Below are 22,954 nucleotides of genomic sequence, written 5' to 3'. Positions count from 1 at the left end.
AGGAGGTGGATTCGAAATGTCATAATCATTGTGCGGTGTCTTTCCTGCACAAAAAATGTTGCAAAGCGCTTCCGGACTTCAAAGCCTTGCCAGTGGTGAACCGCTGGCCATTGTGACGATGGCTTTGCCCCAAATCTTCCGATCCACCATGTCTCTCAGCGCCCGAGGTACACTATGAAGCCCATAATAATGCGTGTCGTAAACCACGGGTTGTATACTCCCTCCTTCCATCAACGGCTGAAGCCCATCCCAGGTGGCCTTTTGCTCCTGAGGATACCGACGAGAACTTTCGCCATACCGCTGCGTGCCTCTATCAGCAAACGGACAATGCTTGGGTGAAAGGAGGAACCCACATAGCCAATGAGCGAGACTTGCTTCAGAAGAACGCGATTCATAGCTACTCGTTCCATGTTGTCTTGTATACCTGCAAAACCAACAACCAACACTTTCCCCCGATGAGCGATGCATTTCAAGCTAGGGTCAACGAGGCCGACGGGATCAAAAACAATATCAGCTCCTTTGCCATCAGTCAATTCTAGTACTTGCTCCCACCATGCCGTGTGTTCGAGGTAGTTTACGCAAGCATGAGCTCCGCACCGCGTAGCCACGGTGCATTTGGCTTGGGACCCAGCGGTACCGATTACACGGCAACCCAGAGCTGCAGCAATTTGGACAGCCATGGTGCCCAAACCGCCTGCTGCAGCGTGTACGAGAACTGTTTGGCCAGCTTTGGTGCCGGCTTGCATAAGTGCGGCAAAAGAGACGGGTAGCGTCGCTGCCAACCCAGCAGCCTGCGGAAACGTCCATTTGGCTGGCATGTGGTGCAGAGAATCTGAACGAGGAAGACATATGAATTCGCTGTATGAGCCAGTGTGCCCTCCAAAGACTCTGTCGCCAGGGCGGAAGCCCGAATCCGATGGTGCCGAGACAATTACTCCCGAGAACTCAAGACCCAATATGAATGGTGGCCGGACCAAAGATTGGTTATTCTGATGTTTGCCTTTCGCCTGCACGCGGCCCCGTTAGTCGATGGGTACAGCAACTTGAAGGGAAGCACATGCATAGAGCGTATCCACATAATTGATGCCGGCAGCCTTCACTTGGACGAGCACCTCATTCGAATTGGGAACAGGTCTCTCGACCTCAGCGACCGTGATCTCGTCAAAGTCCTGAACTCGATCAGTCTGGTCTGTTAACATTGTGGGCGACCCACTGACCTTGACAAAGTCGTTGATTACTATCGCTTTCATGTTTGAACTTGGCGACATAACAGGCTTGCTACAAAAACTACCTTAACTAGTAGCATCCGGGGAGCAATGGCACACTGAAATATCGAACGAAAACCGGCAGTGAACATTAAGATGCCATCAGTGATTGAAGCTTCGAGACTGGGGAAGTTTTACGCAGCATCCTCGTGCGGAGGTCGCTATTCTATTTGAAAGATTCCCACTGCTGCTGGACATAAAGAGGCCGAGGCTTGGGCCGGCTCAACCTCTCTTAGACTGACTGTGTCGGGGAGAACGACCTGTGGTTCGGTAAATCTCCCCTGGTATCCCTTGCTACCTACCTTAGGTGCTCGCGGCGCCTTTTCAGCTGGGCTTACTTAAAGACACGTACTCAGGTGCCTTACCTAAGGTAAGGTACGAATACCGACCTCAGCACTTATTCTTAGGTTCCCATGGACTTTTGTGGGGCACCTTGATTGCCTGCAGCACGCTGCACAGGCGAACCACAACCAGCCTGCCTCAGGTGTCTTTTGACGCTAAACCGTTTTCAGACGGAATCTGGGCCTACTTCGCGTGAAGGTAACCATGGCTGAGCTTTCCGTCCTCGACTCGTCCTACAATTTATTCTCAATCCTTTGCCTTCCCAACCCAGCCGTCGACTGTATGGTAGCTCCTTTCCCTCGGTCGTCCTTTCTTACGTCCAAATATTTAATACAAACGAGCCCCTTGGAAGAGTGCCAGCCTCGAAGTGGCCTTCTCTTCTCTACAACTCTGCTCCAGCAGAGCCAAACGAAACCTGTCTTCGCCTGACGTCGCCATCCAAAAACTTGAGGCCAACAACGTTCGCTTCTTCTAATTGCCTTCAAGATGGCTTCGAACGACCACAATCGATACGATGACTCGGACGACGAGGATGACTTCAACCCTGCGCCTGCCGATCTCTCTGACGACGAACCTAGCCACAACTCTGGTCAGCGACATGCGGGTAGCGATGCGCGAGAGAGCAGCCCTGCTGCTGACGATGACGACGCCGCCGCTGCCCCCAAATCTCGACGAGTAGATGACGATGAGGATGATGAGCAAGACGATGAGGAGGGTGGCCAAAACGACGATGACGAAGAGGACGACGAGGATGAAGAAGACGAGGATGATGTTCAGCAGGTAAGCCTTCCGCTTTCGCAGTTCGCTTTCCTTGTTCCTTTTAACAGGGGGATACGTCAAGCTTCGAGCATCTGGCCGACTTGTTCTGCGTCTCCTCCGCAGATTGATACACTGCTAATGTTTTCTTTACTCTACAGGGACATCGTCGCAAGCGTCGCAGGGATCGTCGCGCCGTCTTCTTCGATATCGAGGCCGAGGTCGAGGACGAAGAAGATGGCGAGGATGAGGAGAAAGACGGTGAAGAGATAGAGGACTTCATCGACAACGCTCATCCTGACGACATTGCCGAAAGTGGAGGCCTCGACGATGACCGAAGGCACCGCGAGCTGGATCGCCGACGCGAGATGGAGTCCAGCATGGATGCTGAGAAGCAGGCCGAAATTCTTCGACAGCGCTACGGTAACCGTCGCCCCAACAAGGGCTTCGGCGATTCCACTGTTGTCCCCAAGCGCCTCCTGATGCCTAGTGTGGAGGATCCTACGATCTGGGCTGTTAGGTGCAAGGAGGGCAAGGAGCGAGAAGTCGTCTACTCTATCATGAAGCGTATCGATGAGCGGATGGGCACCAAGGATGAGTTGGCTATCATTTCGGCTTTCGAACGTGGCGGCCCAACCTCCGTCATGAAAGGCTACATCTACGTCGAGGCCAATCGTTCAACGGATATTATGGTTGCGCTAGACGGCATGTTCAACGTCTACCCTCGGTCAAAGATGATTCTCGTCGACATCAAGGACATGCCCGACTTGCTCCGTGTGACCAAGACGCCCACTCTCGAGCCCGGTGCCTGGGTCCGGCTTCGCAAGCCAGCCAAGCACGCCGGTGACCTGGCGCAAGTCATTGACGTTACCGAAAATGGTCTTGAAGCCCGAGTCCGCTTCATCCCGCGTCTTGACTACGGCATGAGAGATGATGCCCTTGCCGCCCTTACCTCTGATGGCAAACGGAAGCGCCCCGTTGGCGTGCCTGGACCAAGACCGCCACAGCGTTTATTCAACGAGACGGAGGCCCGAAAACGTCACCCCCGGCATATCCAAGGAAACCCGACGACCAAGGTTTGGACATACATGGGTGATGAGTTTGAGAACGGCTTCCAGGTGAAGGATATCAAGATCCAGCAGCTAGTTGTCACGGACGTCAACCCCACTTTAGAGGAAGTCACTAGGTTCGCTTCCGGCGCTGAGGATGGTACCGAAAATCTCGATCTCAAAGCCCTTGCTGCCAGCCTCAAGGACAGCAACATCAACGTCACTTATCTTCCCGGCGATGTCATCGAAGTCTACGATGGTGAGCAAAAGGGCGTCGTTGGAAAAGCAACAAACGTCCAAGGCGACATCGTCACGATGCAGGTTACGGAGGGAGACCTCGTAGGTCAGGTCATTGAGGTCCCTACCAAGGGCTTGAGAAAGAGATTCAAGATCGGAGATCATGTCAAGGTTACCAGCGGCAGCCGATTCCGCGACGAAGTTGGTATGGTTGTCAAGATTTCCGAAGACCGAGTAACCTTCTTGACCGACCAAACCAACACGGAGGTCACGGTCTTCAGCAAAGATCTGCGTGAAGCCAGCGATATTGGCGGCCAAGGTGCGTTGGGTCAGTACGAGCTCTTTGACCTCGTTCAGCTGGACCCGACCACTGTGGGCTGCATCGTTAAGGTCGATCGCGAGTCAGTGGTTGTGCTCGATCAAAACGGAGACACTAGACAGGTCATGCCATCCCAAATTGCCAACAAACTCCCGAAGAGAAAGGTTGCTGTGGCTGCCGATAGAAACGGCTCCGAGATCCGGCTCGATGATGTTGTCAGGGAGTATGGCGCCCAACAACGGCAGGGCAAAATCATTCACATCCACCGCGCATACGTATTCTTGCACAGCAACAACAATAACGAGAACGCCGGTGTGTTCGTTACCAAGGCTAGCAATGTCACAACTATCGCTGCCAAGGGTGGACGCGTGCTTTCAGCGGGTCCCAACTTGGATCAAATGAACCCGGCGATGAAGCGCAACCCTGGCGGCGCAGAGAGCAAGATGGCACCTCCCAAGACCTTCGGCCGTGATCGTTCTATCAACCAAACTGTCATCATTCGGAAGGGTGGTTACAAGGGTCTTTTGGGTATCGTCAAAGATGCCACGGAAACTCACGCCCGTGTTGAGCTGCACACCAAGAGCAAGACCATCACGGTGCCCAAGGACCATCTTAGCTTCAAGGACAAGAATACCGGTGCCAAGATCGACATCAATGGACGGGGTCCAAGACCGGGCCAAGGCGGCGCTCCTGGAGGCGGGCGTGGTGGAGACTGGCAAGGAGGACGTACACCAGTCGCCTCTAGCGGCGCGGAGAGGACGCCCGCGTGGGGTTCACGAAGTGAGTCAATGCCCAACATGAGATGCCATGATTACTTTGCTAATATAAATCAAGCTCCTGCACCGACTGGCGGCAGAACACCTGCTTGGAAGTCTAGCAGCCAGGACTACGGATCCGGCTCTCGCACTCCCGCCTGGGCTGACGGCTCAAGGACTGCTTATGGCGATGGTAACAGAACCGCGTATGGCGGAGGTTCAAGGACTCCGGCATGGCAGTCAGGCGCAAAGACACCTGCACATGACGCTTTTGGATTGGGGTCGAAGACGCCAGCTTACGGCGGGAGCGATGCCTGGGGCTCAGGCTCGAAGACGCCTGCCTATGGAGGCTCTGCACCCACTCCCGGCGCCAGCGGTAGTGATTCATGGGGATACACCCCAGGCAACTCTGGCTACGACGCGCCGACGCCGGGTGGAAACCTCCTGGGTGCACCCACACCCGGTGCTCTCAATGCTCCCACACCCGGTGCCTATTCGGCACCCACCCCAGCGGCCGCGAGTGCTCCGACTCCTGGTGGAGGATGGCAAGGAGGCTGGGCTGCTGATTCGGCCCCCACACCAGCGGCCGGCGCTCCCACTCCGGCGGCCAGTGGTTTCGCCTCCTCTTCTGGCTATTACGGCGCCCCCACCCCTGCTGCCTATGGCGCGCCCGAGACACCGGCGGCCAGCGGGCCTAGATACACCGACGATGACTGATCAAACAGCGTCACAAGATGTTTGACGAGTTAAGGTGGCCGGTCCTACATAGTCAGATTGGCTTTACGTTAGCAAACAGGAGGGACACAAGACTTGTATATTATCCGGCGTTCTCGTAGAAGGGGTATGCGCAAGAAAGAAGCGCGAATTTCAAGATAGTTTGCATCACAATTGGCTGTCGGGCGTCGGGATCAATTTCCAAACCAAATGTCGTTTACACGAAAACCAGTTCAACAAATCCCATGCCTCCATGCGTCTTGCCCGCAACCTCCAGTCAGATATTAGCAATATAGAATGCCACTGCCGGCTGGATCAACTTGTTAGGACACCTCGGATGATATTGCAGGTCACTGTTGACTGGATGAGCGACTTTACCCGCCGGCTGTTCTATCGCCGGTAGCATCGCAACCATGGTACGTGTGCTTTAGGTCTGGTCATTTGATATGTAGATGCCGTACTTTCTCCCTTTTGTTCAGGATCTGCGTTGTAGCTCTTCATAGGTATAAGTTCAGCATCTAGTGACGGATTCGGGTGAAACTCCTGCGCGTATTGATGCACATTATCTTCCATCCTCTGCTGCTCCTCTTTCGAAGCCACCTATTAACAACAGCCCCTAAGCGTCACTATGAAGGCCTCGGTGGTTGTCGCGTTGGCCAGCCTTGCCTCTGCTCACTGTACGACATTCATATCATCTTGGGGGCACCTTGTGCTACTTACTAACCCTCTCAGATGTATTTCCATCCGTCACTTACAATGGCAAGACCACACAAGATTGGGAAGTCGTCCGCAAGACGACGAATTACCAGTCCAACGGACCGGTCACGGACGTGACCTCCCAGCAGATGACATGCTACCAGCTAGCCCCAGGTAACGAGGGTGCCACGGTGCTGGATGTGACTGCAGGATCCACGATTGGTATGTTCAATTTGGCATTCACGATCAAAGGCAAGCTCGCTGACAATCAGCTTCTCAAAGGCTACAACGCCAAGGCGTCCGTCTCCCATCCCGGACCAGTCAATTTCTACATGGCCAAGGCGCCTTCTGGTTCCATCACAAACTTCGATGGCTCCGGAAAAGTGTGGTTCAAGGTCTACAACGACGGCCCGACAGTCACCTCTAACGGACTGACCTGGCCCACTTCAGGCAAGCACCTTCATCTCTTGTTGTGCCTCTCTCGCGCGTATTAACATTTATGCCCCAGGCAAAACGACGCTTAACGTCCAGATTCCCAGGTGCCTCGCAGATGGCGAGTACTTCCTCCGCGTCGAACACATTGCTCTTCACAGCGCTGGTAGCGTCGGCGGCGCTCAATTGTACATCTCGTGCGCCCAGCTCCGTGTCAGCGGCGGCACAGGCACGTACAAGCCTAACTTGATGTCGTTCCCTGGCGCATATAGCCCCAACGACCCGGGTCTCGTCGTGAACATCTATTACCCCGTTCCCCAAAACTACAAAACCCCGGGAGGCGATCCACTGGTGTGTTAGGTTGCAGTGCGAGCGGCAGGTCGTGGGAAAAGCCTTCAGATCTTCCCAAAGGGAGCAAGAATGTCGACTGGTGTAGCCAAGGGCATTTTGACGTCCTCAAATCGTCCAATAGCACCCAGAATTCAGAGACAATGGTTAGTTAGCCATATTAGGGAGACATCAAATCAGAGTTGTATGATACTCGCGTCACATTCAAGACCCGAACTCTGATGTGATAACTGTTGTGCTCTTGATATCTGTGGGTCCTCGAGCCAGGGCGACACAACGTGCAATATCGAGAAATCAGACCCCGCCTGTTGTCAGCTTCCTTCATAGAATCTGGGCGCTACACTCAGCAGAATATGGAGCCCATTCTCATCCTGTTCAAACAAGGTCGAAGGGGGCCTGCAACACTGGTCATCTCCATAGCTTTTCGCAGCCAGAGCTTTTCGCAGCCAGAGCTTTTCGCAGCCAGGTGCGGCTAGGTGAAGAACTTCTATCCTGCCATTTTCGGCTGATCCCCGTGGCGAAGGACACGATGTAACCCACTACCGTAGCTTGATTACTTAAGTCGACGGGTTAAGGTGCGGGGAAAGCTTGTGGCCTTGCGCCCCTCGCCGCCCTCGTGGCAGACATCGTGAACCCTGACCTCTCGGCAAAACGGCATGTGGTAAAAGCTCCAATAGGGGGTGTCGGAGCCTAGATGCTCGTAATACGCGTTGTTCGAGTCAAGCTCAATCTTTCTGCAATGAGGGGGCCGGACCGGCAGGAGGCCAGCGCTTATGCAAGGGCTATCGGCTGAGGCACGTCAAGTATTGAGCTTGTCATGAAAAGACCTCATTAATGTGGTGGAAAAATTAAGGCTTGATGATGGGCAGATCCTTTGTAGCATGGCTTATCTGCATGCTGGCTGGCGAGATCAGAGTAGTAGTATAAGTAGCTCCGAAGGCCCCGAAGACGTTGACTGTAACGCCGGACATATGATCGCGCAATCATCGCTGGCACTCGCTCAGTCGCGCCCATAGGCTCTCCAACCATGTTGTCTGGTCCCTCGCTCGCTTTTCTGGCGTCAACGGCGCAACTTGTTTCGGCCGCCACTTTCACTGTGCCCAGTAAAGTGAACACCGGCGGCCTCTCTTATGCGCCTCTCGAAGCAGCACCCGTCGGAATCTCGTCAGTCCACTTGAATTTTGCGCCGTGCTAGTTTGCTGATATCCGTCCAGATTCGAGTTCTTTGCCTTCCCCTCGTACTTCCAGAACGTCACCGCAACAAACCAATGTCTGACCAACCTCAAGACGCTGAGCGGTGCCTGGCCACCTATCCGGATCGGCGGGACAACCCAGGACCGAGCCTCCTATGATGCCTCTTCGTCAGCGTATGTTGTGTACACTGTTGCGAGCCCAAACGATGCGCCCGCAACTCTGACCTTCGGCCCGAACTTCATGAAGCTGGCTGCGACATACGGTGGCGACGTGACTCTGGGACTGAACAGAGGCAAGAACAACATCGACAACACCATTGCAGCAGCCAAGGTCGCCGTCGCAGAGATGAAAAATCTCTATGCGATTGAACTCGGAAATGAGCCTGAGTGTAAGTTCGAAGTCCGGGATCCATTCTTAATCAAACTGACAAAGTTTATCTCAGATTGGTCGGGAGTCCAGCCGATTGCTTCTGGCACGTGGAACCCTGCCGTGGATGCCGCGTCGCAGAATAATTGGGATATCATCGTCGGAAATGCCATTGGCAAGAAGAATATCATCCAAGCCGGAAACTCAAACTCCCTTCCTCCCACGTGGGGGGCCGAAGAGTTGATTGCCAGCGGAAATGCCACGGTGAGGGAGTATGTGAAGACGTACGCCCACCACAACTACCCCGGCGGCACCGTATCCAGCTTGATGTCTCACGCGAACATTGCAACCAACATCCACTTGTAAGTTTCTGTGCGCAAATGCGTCGAAGCCTTTATGCTGAACGGTGTAAGATTCGATCGCGATATCGCCAGTGCCTTGGCGGTGAACAAGCCGTATGTCTTTGGAGAGACCAACTCAGGTGAGATGACGCCCTCCCCTTGATTGAGCCACTGAACATGCTAACCTCTGAACAGTCGCTGGAGGAGGTGCGGCAAACGTGTCCCCGACGTTTGGGGCTGCCTTGTGGGTGATGGACTATGCGGTGCGCCTAGCCACGTCAAACGTCTCCCGCGTATACTTCCATCACGGAACCATTGGCAATAACCCCTACAGCTTCTTTGGAAGATACTCCATGGGCAACCCCTATGTCGGCGCATACACGGCAACAGCTTTTCTGGCTGGGGCTAAGCACGTCGCCGCCTTGGATGATGGCAAGTCTGCCTTTGCAGCGTATGCCACCTATGACGCCGCGGGAGCCCCACTTCGAGTTCTTCTGTACAATTCCAACTATTACAGCGGTTCCGGCACGCGAGCTGTCGAGTCTTTCGTTCTCAGCGGGCTGTCAGCGACGAGTGTCCGGTCCAAGCGGGTTACTGCGGCCAGCGCCGAAGCAAGACAAGATCGAGGCGGGAACGCGTCGATCGGCGGCCAATACTTCAACAACGGCACTTGCATTACCGGCGGCACGGAGACATTCGAGACAGCGGCGGTCTCGGGGGGTAAAGTCACCCTTAGCGTTGGGGCCAGCGAGGCTCTCTTGGTGTATCTCCAGTAACCTGGATGATTCTGGGGCATCTCAGAGGAGTTGTGCAGGTGATGGGTGGAGTGCGGGCCTCATGTTATGATGCCGGCTTCGATGACGGCGGCCCTGAGTTTCGTGAGGCGATCCACAATGGAGTCTGCACGCTCTTTCAACATGTCGCACTGCAAAGACAGTACCTGGCACTCTCTGCCGGCCCTTCCCTCTAACGAGGCTTGAATCTTGGGGATGCAGCGGGCTAGGGAGGACTGAAGATCAACCAGGATGGCGGACATGACAGAAGGCGAGGATCCAGGGGAAAGAGTGAAGGAACCGATGCGAAGTTCGGGTATATCGAATCGATGGTTCTCAACGCCGTCGTATTCTGCGGAGGCGGCAGATATTTTAAAGCATACTTGAGCGTGCGAGAATATGAGTTCTGTAATGTCGTGAAGGCGGTAGTGACATGAGATTAGCTGGTTGAGCAAGGTGAAGTCGACGCTTGACGAGCGGTCGGCCGCCTCAAATGGGTCTGATCCAAAATCAGCATGACACTTGAAGGTATGGACACAATTGGGAAGGATGCATTCAGGGGCTGCATCGTACGCGACGGCCAAGCGAATAGCCTCGGGATATAATTCGATCAACTGCTGGGTTTGGCCAAGCATCAACTCGAGTGAGCGGCGCAAGCCGTCCGATTCGTTGACTTGGGTACAGAACAAGTCCAAGTCGGAAGCGGCAACGTGTAGCTTCGAGACTGGAGGCAGGCCATTGAAAGCTTCGTTCAGCTTGAGCATCATGGCGGACAACTGTTCGAAGCATCGGGCTCTCGGATCCAGTTGGGCTTCGCGAGTGTTTTCGCTGAGAGGGATGTTGAGTTGGGATATTGGCTGAGAAGTCAGCAGCTGGTCAAAAGAGAAGGGTTCCCAGTCCAAAGCTGAGGTCTCAGCGACGAGAGGGGCTTCCAGGATGGCGAAGTCTTGAGTTGTCGGACGTGGACCAGCGGGACTGTAGACACAAGCAACGCTGGCCTTGGAGCACCGAGCACATACGGCAGAGCCGGCCTGCTTCGGACATCGTAGCTTTTGGCTGTGGCATCTGTCGCATGCCTGACGATTGCGCGGAGGAAGAGGCATGTCGGTGTGTGATACTTTTGGGGACGGGACGCAGCATGGAGAGAAGTGCTGCATGACGGGAGCAGCTACCTTGGATGTGAGGTGCTGTGCTGCCCGCGACATGGGTTGCCAGCTGGCATTTTCTTAGGTAGGTCGGGTACTCGACTTGTCACCTTCGGCGTCGGCGCTGGCGGATCGACATTAGTGGAGCCTCTCTAGCGTGCCGTAGCGCCCGCCAGACTCGCCAAAATCAATTGCATGGATCATGGTTTCTACTTTCTCCCTACCTGACTTACCTACGGAGGTGCCTAGACAGGTACGGAGTATGGATGCACTTTTGCCTTACAAAACACCTCCAGGTTTCTCCTTACTTCTGATTCTGTTGTTCGAACGTTGGTGTGTCTTTTCCACGTGTGGATGTCTTTCAATCCCCAGGAGCACGGATGCCACCGTCATCGATCGCACCGGCCTCGTGGACCGTCCGAACTTCTGCAGGCACTATTCTTTGACATATGTTTGTCCCAACTCCCTCGAAAATGACACGAAACGCCGAGACACCTCCACTACGACTTCGACTCCTTGCATCCAGGAGCGCAGAAATCGTCCAGCTACCTAGTGAACCACAACCCTGGAATCCTTCCGTGCTTCAGCCGCCCTGCGTCCGTCTTTGCATCTCATTAGATACCACGATACCTAGCCTGGCAACTAATTAAATGACCCTCTCAGTAAGGTAGGTAATACCTAGGCAATACCTAAGTAGGTAAGGGATCCAAGCCGCCGTTCGTCCACACACACCATCATCCATCGGCCATCTTCTGCCCGCTGCATCACCATCATCACCAGTAGCATCTTCGCCAGCAAGAGGAATCGGAGATGGTGGTGTCCATGGACACATGACTCTCACCAACAGCCGACTGCAACGCTTGTCCTTGTCCCTGCTCTCTCCCACGTCCCAACGCCATGCCATGCATCATGTCATGTCGGCTACCCGCCCCCCAACTTCCCGTGCGCCCGTTTGGCGTTCGCTCATCACGTTGGCGTCCACCAACCAACGCCACACTTTCCCTCCAGTCGACCTGCCTTTGCCCACCAAAAATGAGGTGCCCTTTGTCTTGTCTCCAGCCCCAGCCCCAGCTCCCAAGCCGGCTTCCCCATTGCTACCCAGGTGCTAGGGCGCCTAGCTGCTGTCGATCAGCCAGCCGGGACTTGACCTCGCATCCGCCTCAAAGCCAATTCTTCTCACACAACCAAGACATAATTCGCTTCTGACCCCATCATCCAAAAGCCTGCCTTGAGTCGTGGACGCCTCTTCCCCTCTCCGGGAGATAAGCACTTTGTTTGCACCCTCTGCGCGTGGCAGCCGCAGACCAGACCGGCCCTCCTCAGCTCAACCCCCAATTTTCAGCTTATTATATTGCATGTTTGCCTGCTGTGCCACTTTCTGTTTTCTCTCCGACATTCCTCCCCGGCCTGGCCCGCGCTCCCATTTCTCTTCTCGCCTTCAAGGACTCTTCTCATTTTCGATCCCATCGTCTTTGTGTCGCACTCTGCTGTGTATGCTGCAATAACCCTCCCAATCCTCTCACCATCATGCTGTCGAGGTGACAACCGAAATGGAACCCACCACAGTCATCGGATGCGTGTCTGCTTTGACCGACCTCTTCGCAGAGGGCGCGCAACACTACACGCTGTGGAAAAGAAAACGGTCCCGGCAAAACCATTACCGGAGGACGGGTCCCGCTGGGCAGAAAGGCGTCGTTACCTGCGCCTTGACTACATCTCTTGACGCTGCCGAAACACAGATCAAAGAGACGTTTGATATTGCCTTCTCCATTGTAGGGCCCGATTTCTCCAAAGGAGATGGTGTGTATCGTCCTCATGACTACAACCAGGGACCTGTCTAATATCGGAACTGCACAGTCACTTGTACGGATCTTCTTTGCAACCAGTTGTTCAACCTCAAAAGTCGCGTTTCCCATTTGCGCCGGGCTGTTGACGCCACCTGCCTGACAGCGACGCTGAATATCGCCGATATCCTTCAAACATCTGAGGCTATCCGCATTGCCTCAGTCAAGGCACTAACGGACCTTTACGGCCGCATGGCCGTGGGTCGCTCTATCCCTCAAGACCTGCCTGTCCCAAAGCCTCGGTCCCGCCAAAGTAGCTTGTTGTCCCGACGCTCCGGAAGCTTTATCGAATCCAACAACGATGATGACGACAAGATGACCATCTATACCGATCAACCCCGCCTCCAATCTGAGCCGCCTTCGCCTCCGCCGACCCCGCCAGACTCCAAGCTCATTGTCAGCGATGTGGCATCCATCTTTGCCCCGTCAACGCTGGCGCCCTCAGAGGCTGGTGGTGGTGGTGGTGATGCATCGGCAGTCCTCCGTCCCAAAGTCAGCGTTTTCAGTATGTTCTGCCCCAAGGCAATGGTGCTTCAGGTTGACTTGTCGAAGCCCATTCCAGAGGATAAGAGTTGTACGTGCGGTTACCGTTGGAAGCCAGTCCTGCCCGAGAAGAAAGACTTTATTGTGCTGAAGGAGGGGTTCTGCATGTCGAACCGATTTCTTGCCAAGTCGCACTCCGACAAGGACGTCTATGGGTGTATTCTTTGTGTTTCAAGCGGACAGACGGAGACGTATGATTCGTCACAGTCGTTGGCGGCGCACATCAACTCCTGTCACACCAAGTGGCAGATTCTCCACGAGAGAGACATAGCCTAGCATTGGCTCTTTCACACGTCAGACGCTGATTTACTGTTGATTTTGATTTAGGGCGCAGAAGGTGTTGGGAGTAGGTCCGGAGCATTGAATGGCAATACCCCTGAACGCCATGGTCTAAACTGTGTTGATACCCCGAAGAATACTAGACAGGTGCTTAGGATACATTGAACGATTCAAAACCATATACCTTGGTTGTGACTGAGCAGATTGCTATCAGTGGCTTATACGATCATCCCTCTTTCAAGATAGGCACCTTTCCTAATGTCTTTTGGCTTCGCAGCGCAGGCCGCTAATGCAGGGGCCTAGCTACCTTACAAAATAACTCAGGCACATGAAAACTTGATACTCCCACCCGGGTACAGACTATCATCGCATCATCAGGTCGACGGCCCAAGATCGTGAAATCGCCGTGAAACTCACCATTAGCAGATGCTTTCCGGATAAAGACCCTCAAAACTGCCCATACCAGATGCAACTCCGTATGATGCACGTGTACTGATTGGTAATGACGGGCTTGTTTACGACGCCAGGACAGCCGTCGATGCCATCACACGGCTCCAGGAGCTCGGTGATCTTGTGGCCGCACCAGTGATGAATGAAGACTTTGCGAAGACACATTAATGCTGCGAGGGCGGGGCATGGGTGTTGTGCTCCTGTATTCATGAGAGATCCTGAGTCTCACTGTCCTATGCTGTATGCGGCCGTTGCCGTCGAACTGGTGGAGCCTTAGAGGCTCTCGTAACAACATGGGGGTCAAAGGCGGGGAGACATGTGCGATGCATCTTAGAGCCGGCCCGCCCATAAATGCCACGTCCGTTAAAAGCGGCCTATAGAAACCAATTTGGCATCTTTCTCGAGAATTCGTCCATTTTTCATTGCCTCTCTAACGCCATACCGAATTAAACTCATAATGAAACACCACCGTGCTAGCCAGACTACTCGGAAGATAGCCATAGGTATACCCCCTGTTAGTGATCAACATAATCGATATCAAATGTGCCGATTCGCTGAAGGGCCCCGTGTGGTTGACGCTTGTCACCGTGACATGAGATCGCAAACAGATATCTGCTATTGAGCCAGTCCAGATGTGCGCCCTGATGTTGAGCGGATTTGCACCAGAATATACTGTGAGCTTCTGAATGTTGGACTCGTTGCCTCAACCCCCAAACATCGAGAAATGCATATACGCGGATGTTCTATGGCAACAGGTTGTTGTCGTGGACGCTCCACGAGCGGCTGCCGCCTGTTGTGCACAGAGCATTCCAGTGGCCGGCAGCCCACAGGACGACGAGGTGTATGACCGCAAGGAGCACGGTACCACGTACACCCCAAGCCCATGGCAGCCCATTGTGTATCCTGAAATCGTGCCGGTATCTCAGCTCCCGCGACGTATCGGTGTTCGCGAGACCGAGATCAAGCGCAGCAATTACGACCAGAAACGCCCCTACACTTGTGTCCACCATGTAAGGCCAACAAGGACGCGTAAGGCTGTAAAGTTTACTGAGAAAGAGACCAAGACGAGTGACGACCAGCAGAGGACTAGCATTGTGATGGATTAGATGACCTGCTCGGAGCCATCCGACCATTAGCCTGTGTTGAAAGGCGGCAAATCTTGTGCCGGGAGGGGGTGGCATCAGCAACGGTGGAGAACCCAACGGCTCATCTTTGACAGACTCGGCGCTTCCTTCGGACACAGCAATTTCCGGAGACAGACGAGGGAAGCTGTCCTGGCTGCGCGAGGCCACCATCGTCTGGGCCTGGGGACGATGCCGCGGTGAGCTAGGATCCGAGAGCCTTTGCATACCTGTCTGTAGGCTTGGACGGGGAGAGCTATTTTCTGCAGCCCTGCTAGGAATGTTATAGCCTTCCTGAGAGGATGAGAATCTGGACTGCTTTTGAGGATCTGTGACAAAGTCAGTTCGATAGAAAGCGTGATCACTATGGTGCCGTGGATGACGAACCTGGGACAGGTGTACTAGGAGGTACTGGAGAATCGAGATTCTGAATGCGGCGGTTGTGAAGACCCACCGGCGGACTTGAGCTTCTGCCTCGAGGGACGCTATCAACGGTGGATTCGGTCTTCATGGCTGCTAAGACTTCGTTGGCGCTTGGGCGTTGAGAAGGATCCAGTGCGACGAGCCTTTTGAGAAGTTGGTACAGCTTGGAGGGAAGGTCAGGACGCTCTCTGCGCTCATCTTGGAAGCCCTGCCAATCCGTAATCTCAGCGCGCAGGGCGTCAATGTCTTCTAACTCCTCGTTGATAGTGTTGGCGCTACGGTAGGGTAGCCGGCCAAAACACATGAAGTAGAGAATCATTCCTAGAGAGAATATGTCGGATTTTGTTGTAAAGTTGCCGTAGCGTCCCACAGAGTCCCTCCTCAAGACCTCCGGCGCACAGTAGGAGATGGTTCCGGTTGAGCCGGTGGACTTGCGAACCATGTGCTCGGACTGAACCTCGCCAAAGTCACTGATCAGGCAGATCATGCCACTCCCCTCACGATGCAGCAGGCAGTTACTCGGCTTGAGGTCCCTGTGAATGTAGTTGGCTGCATGAAGGTAGGCCAGTCCAGATGTGATGTCTTTGAAAAGGGAGAAGATTTCTTCGAAAGAAAGGAGCCGTTGAGAGGCGAATTGATCGCGTGGAATTTCGAGTTGACCTTTTGACTTCCTACGCATTTGAGCCTTGAGTTGCTCTTTCGTAGTCTCCTTTGGCTGCTCGCCGATGATGTATTGAAGCAGATCTCCACCATTACAATACTGTTGAAGAATAAAGGCGCATGCCACGCTGGGGCCGAATCTCGTCAAAGTAACGTCCTCGAGCCAAACGTGGCGGTAGGAAACCAGGTTTGGGTGGGACAGTTTGGCAAGCAGCTCAACCTCGATGAGCACCTTTTCGAGCCAGGCATGGTCGTCTCCGACTGGCACACGCTTGCATGCGAAGTGGCCTAAGAGCAGTTAGACTGTCATGTTTGATTCTCCGTGAGCAACACATCGTACCTAGGTGACAGCCATCAATCTCATGACGGACGAGCAGGACAACTCCTTTTCCGCCTCGGCCAAGCTCTTTCTCTTCGACGAAGAAGGTTTTGAAATAATTCGGACTGAAGGCTTCGCGGCGGATGCGACTTCCTTCCTGGACGGCGGGTGTGCTTGATATGAACTCAACATCTTGTGTGTCCTCGAAAACGGCGGGTTGGGGAGTCGCCAGAATAGGCTGCACGAATCTGCGGATAGGGCTAGAAGGTGGACGTTCGGCTCGGACACTGTGGTGACCAGCTCGCAGCATGCGGAAGTAGTTGGGGTCAACGAAGGAATCGTGGTGGCGCGCACTGTCGAATTGACGATCGGGGGAGGAGGAGCGCAAAGGTTGTCGGCATGTAGGACATTCGGACAGGCCTCGAATCTCTAGTCGCTGGGAAGAGGGGTCGCGAACTACTATTGCATTGCGGTGACGGCTAAACACGGACGTCAGCAAAGACACGCCGCCCAAGGCGGAAGAGAAACTCACAGAACGATTTCGCGGCCCTCGCGCGGATGGTATGGTATAAGCGACATTGTAACTCGGTCAGGTTGGTTGTCATACTAGGTCGTCAGACCAGCAAAGAGGCGTGAACCATGGCCGACTTGGGGGGAAGGCGCAAGATTGAAGTACTCGACGTATCCAGGTGCGGAGGAGAGTGAAGGCGTCGCGGTCGGTATCTGGTCGGTGCGCTGGTTGTCAGGGACGCGGACAGGGGCACGGCGACAATGGTGGAGATGCGAAGGACGCGTAGGTATTGTGTGTGGTTGTGTGTGGAAGCGCAGTTCAGCTATGGTTATTGTTCCTGTCGTTGTTGTCGTCGGCGGCGAGGTGTCACGAGTACAGTGCCAAAACACCAGACAGGGCGAGGCACGGTAAGGCAGGTAAGGTGAGCACGGCATGCAATGGTGAAGCCAAAGAAAGGCGAAGGCATCCAATGCTTGCCCGTTGACTGAGGGTATGACCTCACACTGTCTGTGCAGCACCTCGTCACCCCACGTGCCCGCATACAGTGGGCCACCGGGCAGAGAGCTCCGGGGAGCTGGTCCAGCAGCACTGTGCCTGCCCAGGGAGGTGGGAGGTGACGGGCGTAATGCAGCTGCACAGTACAAACTCTATCACGGCAAGAAGCTGGGGGTCCCCCCTACAGTCCGGAGAGCTGTCTCCTTTTTGCTGATAGCTTCTTTCATTCTACACTACTTCCAATTCAATTATTTTCGTCTCGAAACTTGGCGGTGTACCCATGCACACGCTGTTTCCGTCGCTCCAGATACAGATACGGGAAAAGCGCAATGGAAAAGCCCAGAGGATGTGACACCAGCTCATATTGCCCCGTTGGTGCATAAGCCGTGCCATCTGTACCCCCAGCCATCTCATTAGACAATGTGCATCCCTTGTTGTGGTTTGACTTGGGTTTTGCGAGATTCGATCAGAAGATACACAGTTAAATGCCACGGTCCGTACAAATAGCTGCAATGCCTATCGATGACTTTGCGGCGCCGAAGACCCGGGCCCCGGAGCCCGGCCTCCTCCGGATATCCTCACCCGATGCCTTTGCCCACCCCGCAGTCCATCCGGATCACAAATCCACCGATGCGTTTTTGTCTCAGCTCAGGAATCCGACCTCAGTTCAGCTGCAGTAAAATTGATTGGTGCAGTCTCATTGCTCCAAACAACCCATAAGGATGTCTGAAGGGAGGGGAGCAAGCAACCGGGTGTGAGCACCCGTCAAGGTGTCAGTGCTCTTAAGGCGTCTTGGTCTCGGACGCGCCTCTTCCAGCATGAGGTTCGTTCAGCAGAACAATCACCTTGGAAATGGCATCTCTTCTCCGCGGCACCGCATTCATCACTGGTGCTGCTTCTGGTAAGCTAGCTCCATCATTGGGTCTTGAGAGCGAATAACTTCATACTGATAAGCATCATAGGTATCGGCCAGCATACAGCACTGGCTTTTGCAAAGCACGGCATCAATCGCCTGGCACTCGCGGACATGAACCAGGCGACCCTCAGCGTCACCACTGATCTCCTCCGCCGCCGCTATCCTGCTGTCAAGCTTCTCCCTTTATCCCTCAACGTTCAAAATGCTGTTGAGATTAGGTCTGGCATTGCCGCAACCATTTCCGCCTTCGGCCGCATAGATATTGCTGTAAATAATGCCGGCATTGGAGGCAGTGGGCGCGCCACTCATGAGATCGATGAAGCCGAGTTTACAAAAGTTCTCGATGTCGACCTGCATGGCGTGTGGCGTTGCCAGCAAGAAGAGATCAATGCCATGCTAAACCAAGAGTAAGTCTTACAGATTCGAATACCAATGCCAATGCTAAATTTGTGGTGTCTGTGACAGAGATTTGGGATCCCGTCAAGGTCGTGGTACCATCATCAACGTGGCATCCATGTTTGGCATCATATCGCCGTCTCGATTCATGTCGCATACAGCATACACAACCGCAAAGCATGGTGAGTCGCGCTCTTTCCCATGCTATATTTCAAAGTTACTAATAAAGCGTTCTCTCAGGAGTGCTTGGTTTGACGAAAGCTGACGCCAACACATACGGTCCAAAAGCAATCCGCATCAACGCAATCTGCCCAGGGTGAAAAGGTCCAAGACGAGTCGTTTGATGGGTCAGGCGCTAATGAGGTCCAATAGCTACGTCGAAACACCGCTTGTCCTTGAAACAATGGCCCAGGATGCCGAATCCCCCCTTGCCCGAGATATCAGCCGAACACCTTTGGGCCGCATGGCGAAATCCGAGGAAATAGCAGACTGCATCACATTTCTTGCTTCTGATATGAGCAGCTTCATGCAAGGCGCCGGCCTGGTGGTCGACGGAGGGTTTACGGTCCAATAGCTCTCGGAACTCAGATCACGTCTCTCATGGTGTAAAACACGTCTCTTGCCTATGTTCGAATCCCTGGAAACCCCCTCGATACGCCGGAACTCCCAAACCCCTACCCGTTGAAAAACAGATGAAATAACAAGCCAACCGTAGTCTGCGAGACACAACTCGTAGTTACCGTACACAAACATCGCCAGACTGCTAGCGTGCACGAGCCCGTCGCATCAAAAACTGAAGAAGTCTAGCTCATGGTTTCTGTTGACCGCAGAAGACTCGCTTTCTCCTTTATCCGGCATTGCGCTCTGCACCAATCCACTCAAGCTGACTGGACTCAGCGCGTTCAGTCCACCTTCGCTGCCCATCCAATCCATGCTTCCAGAGTCAAGCGAGTTGAGAGGTTGAGACTTGTCAGCCTCGTCTCCTGCACTTACAGATGAACCTTGATTCAATTTCTCGCTCAAGAGCCCCCGCGGAACAGCTGCGCCGCCCTCTTTTCCCCCGCCATCCCCCCGCCCGTTGTCACGTGCAGCCGATGAGACGGCATCTGAACCGCCGAGTTTGGAGCTTGCGTTCGGTCTAGTTGTTCCTGAAGCCCATTCGCCCAGGCCTGTCCCGTCATACGCAGCTTCGCCGTGTTGGGCCGTGTTCTCTGCGTTCAACCCGCCGAGTGTCCATCCATCTGATTGAGAAGCAACGAGCACGAAGTCTTCAGATGGTCTCAACATGCCATCCGAGGCATCATCAAGGTCAGCCTCAATCGCCGAGCCGTTTAGGAAATCCAAATTGAAGCCTTGCATGTCACCGCTACCCGAGGAGTACATTGCTGGGTCGATTGGGGGATGCTGACCGGCCGACCGATGGCCCGAAGCCCGCGATGTTATTGTATTTGACTGGGAAAGGAAGAACGGCGGTGGTGGACGGGTGAACTCCGATGCCCTGCGGCTGGTTGTGGATGGACGGCGCCTTTTGTGAGACTGGCTACTGCCAGCGTCCGCTTCACGCCTTGCTGGCAAGATGGAGTAGATTGTATCCATATTTCCTCTCCACCCTGAACTGGATAGCAGGCTCTTATCGCTACCCGACAAGGTAATTGGTGGTTGGATCCCATCGTTGTAGTCGTTGATATCAGCTCGAAGTTGGACCAAAACAGCCTTGAGAAGGTCATCCATGCGGGATGCTGGTTGGTACGTATGGCTCATATCGCTGACGGCACTCGAAAGAATTTCGAGATACCCAAGATAAGTGCGCCTATCTGGTTCGCTGTGATTGTAGGCTAGCGCAGCTATCAAGGCGATCGCAGCTGTGCCGGCATGTTGAATCCCGGTGACGAAGATCTTGCGGCCGTCGAAACGTTGGCGATGCTGCCAGAAAATGCGTGCCACACGAATCGCCTGCTGTGTGCAGATGCTGCGTGACAGTGCTGTTCTGCTGTCATCCACCATAGCATGAGGATCTGCCATCCCCGGGGAGTTGATGGGCAGAGAAAAGGGGTGCTGGTCGAGGACATCTTTGGGTTCGGAGGCGGACGCTGGGCTCGGATGCGATCCTGTGCTGGTGCCGTCGCTAGCAATGGCTCCGTATTTGGCCCAAGGACGATGCAGTAGGATCATGGAGACGTGGTACTGTTGATGTAAGAGGAAATAGCTGAAAGGCGCGCTCTTGATAGCTGATGGTTTCCATTGCAGATGCTCAGGGAGCCGCCTATACCAATTCTGAAGTTGTCGGTCGAGATTTATAGCGTGCAAGTATGCGTTATCTTCGCCTTCGTTGGTGTTGAATACATTGTCTGTGCCATCTCCCCGCTGCTTGTTTCGTACTTCTCGAGTCTCAACGATTCGTCCCGCAAGCTCCATCAACTCTATCAGCTGGTCGTAAACCTCGGCAGCGATGTTCTTCTTGTGAGCAGCGCCAGGCCCACCCATCAACGATGTCAATTGAGAAAAGCGGCGTGAAAGCAAATCCATTCCGATATCCTGGTTTTTGATACTCGTTGGTCGACCCAGAAACAATGCCCAGTATCTGTCGTAAATAACACAGGCTCTCATGACCATGTGACGAATGTCAACTTCCTGCTCATTGATCCCAGTGTTACGACAGTCAAGATGAAGGCCGATGTCGAATGCTAGACGATTCGCCATACCTTCATAGCACATTAGTCCGTGGTGCTGGCAAGATGCATCGCGTTTGACTTACCAGCATACATCCAGCCGGTGTTGTCCCTGCCGACACCGCATTCCAAATCGCCGAGGAGCAGGAGGGCTTGCACGCTGGGGATGCCGCCGGGGCGTTCGAGCTCGATATCGAGCATATATTTGGCCTCCCGATGCAGCGTACTCTCTCGACCGCCCAACGCAATTCTCTTCATGTCATCCCTGTCGGCGTCTGCGAAACGAAACGCCATGGCAAGGATGCAAATATGAAGAAACGAAGAGTAGAACTTTGGGTTCTGCGACTCTCTGTCGGCATCGAAAGCCTCCTGGTGTACGACTTTCAGCACTGAATTATAATGAGTCCAGAAATTGTCCATGAGATAATCGTGAGTTTCTGCCGTGATGGACCTGATCATGCGCTCGGCTCGTCGGACTTGCTCTGGAGGTTCGCGGAAATCAAACTGATCTGAGGGCTCTGCGTATACATGTGAGTTGGCAGTGGGCCCGAAGAAACGTAGCCGCCCAGACAGTTGATCGAATGAGAGGTTTCCTTTTGTTGAGAGAAGGCGATGGACAATGTCTTCTTGTTTTGGGTCCAGCATCCGGAATGGAGACTGCTCCTTCGGCAGCGGTTGGAAGATCTGGCTTGCAGGGACTGGTCCGTCGGCATGAGCGCTATCTGCGCGGTCACTGTCTTGCATCGTGTAGTCCTCATTAGCAGAGTCTGGTGGGGAGGGTACTTCTGCTTGAGGTGATCTTTCGGATGACTCGCGAGCCTTCTGTTGTGTGCCATGATGCTTTCGCTCCTCTTCGGAGGTCTTTGGTTGAGCCTCGTGTCTTGTCTTGGGGGGGTGGGCGGCAGGAGGAAGTGCGACTCCTTTTTCCAGCAACATTCCCTCCAGCATAGAGATGCGATCCGACAAGGAAGACATGTAGGCTTTGGATATAGGCCTATTGGACACGGGTTAGGTTCAAGGATATTCTGGCAGTGGTCATATATTGGATGGTTGAGCGCACCTTCTTCTCTCATCGTCATTCTTGATTATACACTCATTCCCTGCTTTCTTGCACTGCACACACTCGGACTCGCCCTTGGGTACGACGCATCTGATTCTCCTATCGCGGCATGATGCACAGGCAACAGATGCCCGATGCCTCACCTGTTGCTTGTTTGCCTGACGGGACGACTGCGTACGCTGTGAGACATTCTCTTGCGCAGCAACGCCAGCCTGTTCCGTGGAGGTTTTTCCTTCTCCCTTCGGACTTGCCATGGTCACGCAGCTTGATCTCGGCGGGGACTTGAGCCTATTCGTGCAGTCACATGCGATCGATGCCAGGTTTAGAGGGTGTGAGAGACGGTCAGGTCAGCAGGCGTCAGGTTGGAAAGCCGGGCGGCAAAGAGAAGATACAGATTCAGTATCTGTTTTGAATGAGAAATTCAGAGGTGGAATTGAAGAGCCAACAAAAGGAGCAGAGGAGTTGCTCAGGTCCAGCATAAAAAGAATGTTTGGGTGTGGCGGGTTTCCCCCGCTGTGACGACGAACATGCGGTAC

General features: G+C 54.0%; 9 protein-coding genes across 9 annotated transcripts; 5 read left to right on the top strand and 4 right to left on the bottom strand.

Moving 5' to 3' along the window:
• Positions 1-78: 78 nt before the first annotated feature.
• On the bottom strand, positions 79-410 carry CGCA056_v009185 (uncharacterized protein; the record flags this gene model as incomplete). The annotated part of the gene is made up of 2 exons (XM_037324432.1): positions 79-300; positions 354-410. The coding sequence occupies 2 exons, from the start codon at positions 408-410 to the stop codon at positions 79-81; spliced, it is 279 nt and encodes a 92-aa protein (XP_037176750.1).
• A 1,683-nt stretch (positions 411-2,093) lies between these two features.
• Positions 2,094-5,440, top strand: SPT5 (Transcription elongation factor SPT5; the record flags this gene model as incomplete). Its single annotated transcript, XM_037324431.1, has 3 exons — positions 2,094-2,387; positions 2,525-4,748; positions 4,803-5,440. 3 exons carry the CDS (start codon positions 2,094-2,096, stop codon positions 5,438-5,440), a joined length of 3,156 nt encoding a protein of 1,051 aa, XP_037176751.1.
• Positions 5,441-6,065: 625 nt separating this feature from the next.
• Positions 6,066-6,925, top strand: eglD-16 (Endo-beta-1,4-glucanase D; the record flags this gene model as incomplete). The annotated part of the gene is made up of 4 exons (XM_037324430.1): positions 6,066-6,114; positions 6,170-6,355; positions 6,416-6,620; positions 6,673-6,925. 4 exons carry the CDS (start codon positions 6,066-6,068, stop codon positions 6,923-6,925), a joined length of 693 nt encoding a protein of 230 aa, XP_037176748.1.
• A 1,015-nt stretch (positions 6,926-7,940) lies between these two features.
• Positions 7,941-9,590, top strand: CGCA056_v009182 (Beta-glucuronidase; the record flags this gene model as incomplete). Its single annotated transcript, XM_037324429.1, has 5 exons — positions 7,941-8,077; positions 8,128-8,495; positions 8,550-8,835; positions 8,887-8,954; positions 9,010-9,590. 5 exons carry the CDS (start codon positions 7,941-7,943, stop codon positions 9,588-9,590), a joined length of 1,440 nt encoding a protein of 479 aa, XP_037176749.1.
• Positions 9,591-9,649: 59 nt separating this feature from the next.
• On the bottom strand, positions 9,650-10,690 carry ace2-1 (Transcription factor ACEII; the record flags this gene model as incomplete). Its single annotated transcript, XM_037324428.1, has 1 exon — positions 9,650-10,690. One exon carries the CDS (start codon positions 10,688-10,690, stop codon positions 9,650-9,652), a length of 1,041 nt encoding a protein of 346 aa, XP_037176746.1.
• Positions 10,691-12,282: 1,592 nt separating this feature from the next.
• Positions 12,283-13,395, top strand: CGCA056_v009180 (uncharacterized protein; the record flags this gene model as incomplete). Its single annotated transcript, XM_037324427.1, has 2 exons — positions 12,283-12,532; positions 12,590-13,395. The coding sequence occupies 2 exons, from the start codon at positions 12,283-12,285 to the stop codon at positions 13,393-13,395; spliced, it is 1,056 nt and encodes a 351-aa protein (XP_037176747.1).
• Positions 13,396-15,333: 1,938 nt separating this feature from the next.
• On the bottom strand, positions 15,334-16,950 carry iksA (putative serine/threonine-protein kinase iksA; the record flags this gene model as incomplete). Its single annotated transcript, XM_037324426.1, has 3 exons — positions 15,334-16,340; positions 16,393-16,850; positions 16,904-16,950. 3 exons carry the CDS (start codon positions 16,948-16,950, stop codon positions 15,334-15,336), a joined length of 1,512 nt encoding a protein of 503 aa, XP_037177208.1.
• A 1,279-nt stretch (positions 16,951-18,229) lies between these two features.
• fabG-0 (3-oxoacyl-[acyl-carrier-protein] reductase FabG) lies at positions 18,230-19,263 on the top strand (the record flags this gene model as incomplete). Its single annotated transcript, XM_037324425.1, has 5 exons — positions 18,230-18,278; positions 18,340-18,700; positions 18,759-18,871; positions 18,930-19,005; positions 19,062-19,263. 5 exons carry the CDS (start codon positions 18,230-18,232, stop codon positions 19,261-19,263), a joined length of 801 nt encoding a protein of 266 aa, XP_037177207.1.
• A 212-nt stretch (positions 19,264-19,475) lies between these two features.
• On the bottom strand, positions 19,476-22,333 carry nirA-0 (Nitrogen assimilation transcription factor nirA; the record flags this gene model as incomplete). Its single annotated transcript, XM_037324424.1, has 2 exons — positions 19,476-21,391; positions 21,445-22,333. 2 exons carry the CDS (start codon positions 22,331-22,333, stop codon positions 19,476-19,478), a joined length of 2,805 nt encoding a protein of 934 aa, XP_037177282.1.
• Positions 22,334-22,954: the final 621 nt, after the last annotated feature.

Source organism: Colletotrichum aenigma (genome assembly GCF_013390185.1).
Source record: "Colletotrichum aenigma strain Cg56 chromosome Unknown KSG_Cg56_contig06, whole genome shotgun sequence".
Taxonomy (NCBI): domain Eukaryota; kingdom Fungi; phylum Ascomycota; class Sordariomycetes; order Glomerellales; family Glomerellaceae; genus Colletotrichum; species Colletotrichum aenigma.
This window is presented reverse-complemented; position numbering and strand designations above follow the sequence as displayed.